This window comes from Grammomys surdaster, unplaced genomic scaffold (assembly GCF_004785775.1).
Source record: "Grammomys surdaster isolate TR1022 unplaced genomic scaffold, NIH_TR_1.0 126219, whole genome shotgun sequence".
NCBI lineage: Eukaryota > Metazoa > Chordata > Mammalia > Rodentia > Muridae > Grammomys > Grammomys surdaster.
The window spans coordinates 9,071,321-9,082,242 of record NW_021621022.1 but is presented as its reverse complement, the minus strand read 5'-3'; the positions used below and the strand labels follow the sequence as shown (position 1 = coordinate 9,082,242).

Genomic DNA, 10,922 nt, shown 5'->3' with positions numbered 1-10,922 from the left:
CCCCCCACCGTGGTGTCTTTGGTGCATCACTCAGTCCTGGACAGGGCAAGCGCTCTACCACAGAGCAACCGCCCTCTATCAAGTTTTGTTATTAATTGCACATTAGAGCCTGTAACCTGGGAGGACAGAGCAGGTCACTATCAACATGAACATATTAGCTAAATGTGTTTACAGGAGCAGCCCCACTGAAAGGGATTCAGGGCAACCCCCACGCCTCTAAACTCAGTTTAAAATTACTTCCATAACTTCTAACACTGGGTTGAGAGCAACCTCTATATAGCTAGAGTGCATGAAAGGGCGAGCCAATGAGGTGATGGACTCTTTGAGTGGCGAGCTGTTTGGCCAATGGGCTGAGCCCCTGGACTAGGGAGACCCGGAAATCAGGATTTGGGGGCACGTGGTTCATTCCAAGTGGCGGATGAGGCGGTGTTCGGCCTAGGCAGGGTGCTTCAGGGCCCTGACGACTCGAGGCCAGGCGAGAGGACGAGACTCAGGTGTGGACGGCTAGGAGGGATAAAGGCGCTCTGGTGCAGGCTTGAAGAGCTTTTTTAACAGTTCAGGCTCCTGGTGGTGGCCAGGGCACTCTCACCCAGGGCCCTCCCACCCTCTTGGGTTAGCTGCTACCCACGCCCCTCCCCCACAGGCACGAGGTGGCCTGGGCGGGGTCAGGGTGGACTGGAATTCGTTATTCCAGGCCGAGCGTGTGGGAGGAATGCAGGGTTTAGAATAGGAGTGAAAAGAGGTGGCTCGAGGAGAGAGAGAGAGAGAGCGCGCTCGCTTCGGGGCTCAGTGGCACAAGACCTAAAAAGAAATCTAGGCAAGACTGGGCTGGCCACAATCCAGTTGGTGGAAAGGTAATTTGCTGTCGTGGACCTTGGGTGGGATTTGCTTTGACGGACTTGGCCTCAAGTTAGGCCTGAGGCCTAGTGCCCCTGCCCAAAGGGCACACATGGAGAACTGGAGAAGATAGGCCTGACCTGAGGCCCTTCTCTGCGCGGTGCGTGAGATTTGACCTAGGGAGAAAACCCGCTTGAAGGAAAGGTCTTCTGGAGGAGGCGTCCAATCTGTGAATGGGATAATAGGGTAAAAAGGATTCCAGAAGTCTGTACTGTAATATTACTTCATGTGTGCCAGTTAGGCAACTGACTTCTAGATTCTTCAGTAAGGTGCTAGGGTGATGTGGCAAAAACTGCAAGCTACCGAGAAGCACTTTTAGCAATTGAGGAGTTAGTTGAGTATCCGTCTTCTTTCTATGCGAGGCTGGATTTCTGTAGCTAATAATGCTGGCAGGTTTTCAAAAGCTCAGAAGAGATTCTGGATTGGAGTGTAGCTCAAAGGTCTAATGCATGTTTAACATACATAAGGCCTTGCATCTGCTCCCCAGCATAAGAGGGACAAAAGGAAAAAAGAAAAAAGATTCTTCAGGGGTCAAGAACAATGAAAGAACTCTTTTTACAGAGTTGAGACTTGAAATCCATAAATTATTAAACGAGTTTGAAGAGGCCTGATGGATTTTAGACTTGAGCTAGGCTCAGGAGCTCATCCCTATGTTAGCAGGGAAAGGAAGGAATTCAGTGGACCCCATGAAAGCCAAAAAGTAGTATAAACTCAAAACAACAGCTTTGTCCCTGGAGACCTCAGGCCTGTTGATGTTTTAAAACAAAACAACAAAACACCCCCAATCCAAAAACAACAACAACAAAAAACTGGATAAAGGTTCAGAAAAGCAACTAAACCCAGTAAGTTGAATACAATTATAGATGAGGGGAAAAAAAACTGATATAGGAGAAAAAACAAAACCCAAACATATTTGTTGACAGAATAATTTTATGGTATGGAGGTGTTAACTACAACAGAAATCATCCCCATATATAAAAAGGAATATAAAAATTGTTCCTTTTCACAGTAGGTGATTAACTGCTGGACCATTCCCTGAGGGGTTGTTTGGGTAGAGAAGCTCAAGGAGCTTTGGTTAGTGGAAGGTACTTGGAATGTTCTTAGCTCAAATAGGAACCTCCGTGGGACTCAGAAGCTTATTCCTGTGATCCCAGCACACAGCAAGATTGCAAATTCAAGACCTGCCTGAGCTATACAGCAAGATGCTTTCTCAAAATTAAGACAGCTATGGTGGCACATGTCTGTTATCCCATCACTTGGGAGCCTGAGGCAGGGGGGATTGTCAAGAGTTCAGGGCCAGGTAGAGCTCCATAGCAAGACTCTACCCTGCCTCTAAAGAAAAAACATAGCTTTCTTCTGAGACAGGGTTTCTCTCTGTGTAGCCCTAGCTGTCCTAGAACTTTCTCTGTAGACCAGGCTTTCCTTGAACTCAGAGATCTGCCTGCCTCTGCCTCCTGAGTGCTGAGATCAAATGCCTGTTCCAACACTGTCAAGAATTATCATTATTTTTTGTTTTAAAAGAGAAACCTTTAATGTGAATCTGTTATAGGAGACTGGCCCTGTCACTCATCTGACTTGGCCAATCAGTCAATCAGTGTCCTCTACATTGTGAATCTGTTTTGGAAAAAGGTAAAGGTAAACAGTGAGAATTTTAAGTGTTTTTTTTTTTTTTATTAGTTCTTAGCAAATCTCACCCCTATGTGTTATGATCACACACTCATTCCCTCCTCAAACCCCTCCCAGGCCCAACCCCCTTCCCTACCCGCTCCCACCCAACTTTGTGTCTTTTTTTTTTTTTAAACAACCATGAAATCAAATATGTGCTTCCCATACATTCCTGGATGTTCAGCCTTTTCTTGGAGCATGGTCAGTTTGCTAGAAGCTACATTGATAAAGAGAAATGACTCCCCCTCTCCTGCTATCAGTTGCCAATAGCTCCTTGGCTGAGGATAAGACTTCATGCCCACCTACCGTCTCTATGCTGGGAGGTGGTATGGCTTGAACAGTAATCAATCACTTCTTGATTGCATGGAAGTCCCATTGCACAAGATGAGAGAAACTATTGTCAGGCCAAGAACCTGTGACGAGACAGGTCCTAGGCCCTAGGGTAGACTATGACTGTTATTCTCCTTAATGGACATAGTTTTAAACTGATTCCTGATGAAGTATTACAGCCATAGATTAATACATTTCTCCATTCTCATTGGAAAAGATTCGATTTACAGTAGATGGTGAATTTTTAATCCTCTGAAAATGCTGGCAGGTAACGAATTGGAACAGAACCAACAGTCATTTCTACAGCTTCTCAATGGATCCTGTCAGGCCATTGTTCAGGGGGCCCACTCCAGTCCACCCATCTCAATGTGTTCGGATGCCAGGCTGTTGGCCACAAGCTCCTAGACCTTTGGAACCAGGTTGGGGTAGGGCAGGACCTGCAGGCAGAGGCCTTGTGTTTAGAAAACCAGAAGAATCCAGCCCACCACTCCAGCCAGTACAAAAGGTAAGGCAAATCAGAGGGCTTAGGGAGCTAGAACGCTCTCTATATAATCAAGGGCTGTTATTTTTTGTTTGTTTGTTTGTTTGTTTTGACAAGTAGTTGCATTTTGTGGTCATACAATTCAAGTCATAGAGAAAGTGCCTCAAAGTAAACACTAGATGGACTTGGGGCAGTTTTAAGATTGGCTTCTAGCTTTAGCCCTCCACCCCCTCATTTATCCAGTTTACCATTCTTTCATGTAGAGTTGAGGGGTTTAGACAGAAGTGGAAGTCGATGCTTCTGAGTGTTCAGATTCTTCTCTGGTTGGCTCTGTAGCATTGAATGCAACAGAGAGCAATATTGTATGTTTAGTCAGATGAAATGCTTTTTGTTTGTATGTAGCTTTTATCTGCCTAGCAGTTCTAACTGGCACAACAGCAAGCTTTCGGGACTACCACAGCAGTACTACCACAGCAGTACAGTGATTCGGTTCATTGGGTAGTGTTTAAGAGAAAAAACAAAAACAAACAACCCCACAAGATGGGACCAAGGACACAGCTCAGTTGGTAGAGCACCTGCCTGGCATGCACAGAACCTAGGATTTGATTCCCAGCACCATAGGAACAAAGTATGGATGCACAAATCTGTAATCCTAGCACTGTGGAGGTGGAGACAGGAGAATCAAGTTCACTATTCATCTTTGACTATATAGCAAGTTTGAGACCAGCCTGTAAAAAAAAAAAGTAAAAAGATAAAACCTTAAACTTTTTATATCCTTAAATGATCTTTTTTTTCCTGTAAAATTGATTAACCAATGTTCCTGTTCCCTTTTTACCTCGGCTATATAGGTAGCTAAATAAACTTTGAAAAGGGCTAGGGAGAAGGCTCAGTTGGGAAAGTACTTGCTACAGACCTCAGTCATGTCCAGCAGCCATGTAAAAGCTAGGCACAGTGGTCCTCATCTGTAACCCCATGTCTGTAATCCCATTACTCCTACTGGGATTGGGAAGTTGAGATGGGAGAATCCACAGACGCTCGCAGGGGAGCTAACCTGGTGTAGGCACCAGCTAACAAGCAGCCAGAGACTGGTCTCAAGGTTGTCTCCAACTTGCACATACCCTCTGTGACACATACGCTCCCAGTCACACTAATGCACAAAGAAAATAGTTTTTAATTTTTAAAATTAAATAAATTTAAATGTAATAATAAAATCAACCAACAAAACAAACAAAAACTGGAAACTGAAGAGATACCTCAGCAGTTAAAAGCACTTTCTACTCTTACACCCACACGTTGGTTTTATAACAGTCTACAACTTCAGTGCCAGGGGATCTGAGGCCTTCTACTGACTTCACAGGCACCAGCACACGTAGTGCACATACATATACATGCAACCAAAATAAATCATACATATAAGATAAAAATAAATCTTTTAAAAATATTATTTACTGGGTGTGATGGACCACACCTTTAATTCCAGCACTAATGAGGCAGAGGCAGGTGGATTTCTGTGAGTTTGAGGCCAGCCTGGTCTACATAGTGAGTTCCAGGTCAGCCAGAGCTGCATGGTGAGACCTTATTTCAAGTAAAAATTAAAACCTGGAAAAATACAACTATTTTTTGGTATTTTATTATACTGTATATCAATGAATAGATTTTTTGTTTATTATTATTTGTTATTGTTGAGACAGGCTTTCTCTATATAGCCTTGGCTGTCCTGTGAACTCACAGTCTGCAGACCAGACTGGCTTGAAACTCACAGAAATCCATCTGCCTCTGCCTCCTGAGTGCCATGATTGTATGCCACCAAGCCTAGCTAAATTCATAGACCTTTTTAATGTTTTTTTTCCAGACTATATTAATGACAGGTTTATTGAGAAGCTGCTCTCAGGGGGGCAAGTTCACTGGCCCCAGGGACCAGGCCAAGGGAGTTTCCATAGGGAAAGGGGGAGGGGAAGGAGAGTGAAAGAGAGAAACAGTAAGCACATAGAGAGAGGAGAAGAGGGAGAGAATGAAAGTGTATTTATTATTTTATATGTTTGGGTGTTTTGTCTGCGTGTATTTCTGTGCACCACACACATGCCTGGGGCCAGAGTGGGCAAAAGAGAGCATTGGATGCCCTGCTGCCATGTGGGTACTGGATCTTCTGAAAGAGCAGCCAGTACCTTAACTGCAGAGCCATCTCTCCATCCACTTAAATTTTAGCTCAACTACATTTACTTTAAATATAAGATGTAGTAATAAAGCCGGGCGGTGGTGGCGCACGCCTTTAATCCCAGCACTTGGGAGGCAGAGGCAGGCAGATTTCTGAGTTTGAGGCCAGCCTGGTCTACAGAGTGAGTTCCAGGACAGCCAGGACTACACAGAGAAACCCTGTCTCGAAAAACAACAACAACAACAAAAGAAAGATGTAGTAATAAGTATTGAAAAAATTATGAAGTATTTTATTCATTTTTTAAAAAATTACTGCCTTTGCATTTGTTTATGTACGTGTGTGTGTGTGTGTGTGTGTGTGTGTCTGTGCACACGCGCACACTTGCTATATAGTGTGTATGTGGAGGTCAGGAGACAACTTGTAGGAGTGGTTCTCTCCTTCTCCCATGTGGGTTCCAGGGATCAAACTCAGGTTCTCAGGTTTGGCAACAGGCTTTAGTAGTTTCTCCCATTGGTGCAGAATGGTCTCACCAGCTGATCGCTCTTAGTCTTATAACATTGGTAGGATTTGGAGAAGGTGATTTTTCATTTACAAAGCCATTGTATCTAGGGTTCTAATCTGTTTCTTAGGATAACCTTTCTAATTAATTACCTTTCCCTAGGAGTCTGTTGGTTTGGTGTCCATGTTCCGTGGCATGGGCCTTGACACAGCATTCCGTGCCCCTTCAAAACGAGAAGTGCCTCCTTTAGGTATGTAGATGTCAGCTGGAAATATGGAGGACAGTGTGATTGCTTAGCTCCTGTGTCCAGTGGGCTTCAGAAACCTAGCTGTGCAACATGCTCAGCTGTGCAACATGCTCAGCTGTGCAACATGCTCAGGTGTGCAACATGCTCAGCTGTGCAACATGCTCAGCTGTGCAACATGCTCAGGTGTGCAACATGCTCAGCTGTGCAACATGCTCAGGTGTGCAACATCCTCAGCTGTGCAACATGCTCAGCTCACAGTAACAGCTGAGCTTTGACTCTTGCAGGCAGAGGAGTTCTAGGTCGAGGCTTGTCTGCTAATGTGGTCCGCAAGGACAGAGAAGAACCCCGTTCCTCTTTGCCTGATCCTTCGGTGCTGGCAGCTGGGGACAGCAAGCTGGCCGAGGCTTCTGTTGGTTGGAGTAGGTGGGTAAAGTCACTTTGTCCTGTAACCTCAAGTGTTGGATGCAAAGAGAGGCTCTAAGACAGGTGTGTTCCAGATGAGTATTTCTTAGATAGGCATCCATGGTGGTGGGTACCAGGAATAGTTGGTAGCTGCTCATCCAGGCAGTCATTGGGAAGGGAGAGTAGTTCCCATGGTACACCTCAGAGCTTCACTTGACTTGTCACAGGGTCCCCTGATAGTAGACATGAGTCACATTCCCCTCAGTTCTGCCTAGGAAGGCAGCTCTGAGAGGGCTTTACCCAGAGTGGCTAGTGAATGGGTCATTGTTTTAGAGAATCCTAAGGCTGAGTTTGGGCTCCTTTGGACATCCTCTCCAAGAAAAGAATGGTGGGCAGTGGCTGCCCACAGCAGCCTCCTTGGGAGTACGTGTACCCTGATGCCAACATGGTTGTCCTAGGGGACCTTAGAAACAATTTTGAAGAAGTTTTCATGACTCTGATCTTAGTGCTATCCAGTCTAGGCTCCAGACAGGTATGTGTGGTACCCTTGGGAAACCCCAGGGCTGTAGCCAGAGTTCACACTGGCCAGGTCATCATGTCCATCTTTATCAAACTGCAGAATAAGGAACATTTCTTTGAGGCCTTGTGTAGAGCCAGGTTCAAGTTCCCTGGGTGCTACAAGGTCCATACCTCAAAGAAGACCCATGCTTCACTAAGTTTAATGCAGATGAATTTGAAGACATGGTAGCTGAGAAAGAGCCCATCATGGATGGCTGTGGGGTCAGTTACACCCCAGTAGTGATCCCTTGAACATGTAGCGGGGTCTGCACTCCTAGGGTCTTGTCTATGTTGTCCTGCACCCCACCTAATCATATTCATTAGTAAATTCCACATCTAATTTTTAAAAATAAAGGAGTGGTACACTTTAGGGGATAATCTAGATGTGGTGCAAACTAGAAAAGCCTGGATTTCCCTCTTTCTCATTTCAGAATGCTGGGAAGAGGTAGCTCTGATGTCTCTTTGTTACCTCTGGGAAGAGCAGCCAGTAGTATAGGCAGAGGAGTGGACAAACCTCCCAGTGCCTTTGGCCTTACTGCTCGGGATCCCCCACGGCTGCCACAGCCTCCAACTCTGTCTCCGACTTCACTGCACTCTGCCGATCCCCCTGCAGTCCTGACTATTGAACGAAAGGAAAAGTGAGTTAAGATCACCTGGTCTGAAGGAGGGATGGCAAGGAAGGGCTTCCTTGCAGTCTGCTCTTGGGCTGCTGGATAGAAATGTGGATATTCTGTGAGTCCACGTTGTTCTGGGATGATAGGGGCTGGAGAGTGTTTTGCCTTTTGATAGAGGCCATATGGATGAAGAGATTCCAGAAGAAGTACAGTAGGTTTAACAGTGAATATAAACAGTTGGGTGTCCCCAGTAAGCAGACACACAGCTTGTCACTTCCCTTCCACGTGAGATTGACAGTTCTTTGTCATGTTGAAGATAAGGAAGTCACCTAGAAGGAATATCACTCTGTGGAACAACTCCCTTTGTTTTTAAGTATCTGGCCTTGTTTATTGTAGTGCCGTTTGCAGGGCAGCCCAGATGACTTTGCTGTGTAATTAGATGTGGCTGTGTTGGTGTATCTTGACTCCCAGTTTGTGTATCTGTAAATTAAATGGAAAATTTTTTCCAGTTGATGGGGCTGCTTAGCTGGTTATTGGGGTATATGATATATTTTGTTTTGTTTTGTTTTTAATGTAGTCCCAGGTGGCCTTGAACTCCTGGGCTCAAGGGATCTTCCACCTTAGCATCTAGAGTAGATAGAACTAAGATGTATATTATCATGCCTGGCTTGTACTTTTTTTCTTTTCCCCTTTCTTTCTCTTTTTCTTTACTCTTTTTCCCCCCCAGAGAGCTTTTGGTCAAGCAAGGATCAAAAGGAACACCTCAGTCTTTGGGACTGAACCTCATCAAAATCCAGTGTCATAATGAAGCAGTTTATCAGTATCATGTGACTTTCAGGTGTGTACAACTGTTTTTCTCCCTTGTGGACTTCCTAGAAGCTAGGGATGTAAGTCTAGATAACTCAGTACTACTCTGAACTACTCCTGACTATCCCCCTGTAAGCCTGCACTCAAGGTTATGGGAGGAAGTGTTCATGTGTTCATGTGTGCTTTGGCTCTTTTCCTAATTCAGATTTTGATTTAATAGGTTCAGGCTTGTGCTATGAAGCTAGAAATGGATTTAATGTGAAAGTAATGGGCTGTAATCTCAGGCCTATGGCTTGCTTGGCTCTTTCCAGGGCCTTTTCTGTTCTGACTGTATTGATGCCTGAGCCCAGGGTCTCGCACATGCTGGGCAAGTGCTCCACTACTGAGCAGCACCCAACACCCTTCCATCACTTCTTGGCTCATCTTTGTAATTTTTTATTCCTTTTATTAAACTCCAACCACTTGTATAAGATCCGTAACTCAGAAGCCTGGGCCTTCCTGTGGATATGTTATCATAATCGACATTAGTCTCTCGGGTGACAGTCCAGGATTAAACTCAACGGTATGGGGATAGAGTGATGGCTCAGTAGTGCTTAAGAGCGTATGCTGCTCTTGCAGAGGACCCGAGCTTGGTTCTCAGCATCCTTCTTGGATAGCTCACAACCAGCTGTAAGTCCAGCTCCAGGTGAATCTAATATCACACCTGAACATAGACACGTACACATGCAAATGATTAAAAGTAATAAAAATAAATCTTAGAAATAAACTCAGCTTGAAGTCAAAGGAAAGACCTTTAATTTTATACCAACATTTTAGGATTTTTTTCTACTTTTGAAGTGTAAGGATTTATAGGCGTTTATGGGTTTTTTGTTTTTGTTGTTTTTTTTTAATAAGATCATAGGAAATCCTTGGTCTAGAGGTTATTGGTGGGAAGCATGAAAAACAAATGTTATGAAATATATTTGAAGACAATGCAAAGATAGAAACCTGCACTTTTCTGACAGTTACTTTAACCTTGGAGGAGGACATGTTTTCCTGTGTGTACACACTGTGACACTAACTGACACATCTAACACATCATCTACTTGTGAGAACATGTAAGACTCCCTTTAGCAGCATATCCTAACTTATAGTCAGATGCTTTGATGTGCTTTAGTGTACTCCCTGAAGCTCACTCTCCCAGCAGAGCACTGCTGCCTTGATAGGGATCTCCTCTTCCTCATCTCTTACCACCATTACCCTGCCCTGTATGGTTGTTTTTGTATTCCACCTATACGTGAGATCTTTAGAGAAGATTTTAAATTATGTGTATTGATGTGTCTGTGTGTGGGTATGTGCACACGTGTGTAGGTATACAAAGAGCTCAGAGATGTCAGCTCCACTTGGACCTGGAGTTACAGGCATCTGTGGACAGAGGCTCTAGGAACATTGCTCAGGTCCTCTGCAAGAACAGTACATGTTCTTGTTTGTTTGTTTTGTTTTTCGAGTCAGGGTAGTCCTGGCTGTAGACCAGGCTGACCTTGAACTCGGAGATATGGTTGTCTCTGCCTCCTGAGTGCTGGGATTAAAGGTGTGTACCACCTAAGTACATGTTCTTGACCACTGTCTTATTTCACGTAGAATAATGTCCTGTAGGCTCATCCATTCAGCAAATGGCAGACCTCATTTTTACAACTGCAAAAATGAGGTATAGACATATCCTGTAATCCAAGAACTAGGAGGTTGTGCTAGTCAGGATTTCTATTGCTGAGATGAAACACCTTGACCAAAAAGCAAGTTGCGGAGGAAAGGGTTTATTTGGCTTATACTTCCAGTTCACAGTCCATCATTGGAGTTAGTTAGGATAGGAACTCAAGCAGGGCTGGAACCTGGAGACAGGAGCTGATGCAGAGACCATAAAGGGGTGCTGCTTACTGGCTCGCTTCCCATGGCTTGCTCAGCTTGCTTTCTTACAGAACCTAGACCACCAGCCCAGGGATGGTACCACACACTGTGGGTTAGGCCTTCCCCTATTGATCACTAATTGAGAAAATGCCTTACAGCTGGAACTCATGGAGGCCTTTCCTTATCTGAAGCTCCTTCCTCTCTGATGAATCTAACTTGTGTCAAGGTAGCATACCAAACAAACCAGTACAGAGGCCAAAGCAGAATTATTGTTCATTCAAGGCCAGTCTGGCTACATAGTAAATTCCTGGCTAGAGTGAGATCTTGTCTCGTGTGTGTGTGTGTGTGTGTGTGTGTGTGTGTATGTGTGTGTGTGTGTGTGT

General features: G+C 44.6%; 1 protein-coding gene and 1 pseudogene across 2 annotated transcripts in view; both read left to right on the top strand.

Annotated features, from left to right (window-relative positions):
* Nucleotides 1-684: 684 nt before the first annotated feature.
* The window catches only part of Piwil2 (piwi like RNA-mediated gene silencing 2), a 59,255-nt gene continuing 49,017 nt past the window's right edge, over nucleotides 685-10,922 (top strand). The window contains exons 1-6 of one of the 2 annotated variants that reach the window (XM_028758805.1): nucleotides 685-854; nucleotides 3,161-3,397; nucleotides 6,190-6,277; nucleotides 6,559-6,697; nucleotides 7,666-7,872; nucleotides 8,576-8,686. In XM_028758805.1, the coding sequence (XP_028614638.1) occupies nucleotides 3,206-3,397; nucleotides 6,190-6,277; nucleotides 6,559-6,697; nucleotides 7,666-7,872; nucleotides 8,576-8,686 (737 nt within the window). In that variant the 5' untranslated portion in view covers nucleotides 685-854; nucleotides 3,161-3,205. Of the gene's footprint in view, nucleotides 855-3,160; nucleotides 3,398-6,189; nucleotides 6,278-6,558; nucleotides 6,698-7,665; nucleotides 7,873-8,575; nucleotides 8,687-10,922 lie in introns of those variants that run through there. The other variant, XM_028758807.1, reaches the window with a different exon arrangement.
* On the top strand, nucleotides 7,062-7,152 carry LOC114613547 (annotated as a pseudogene).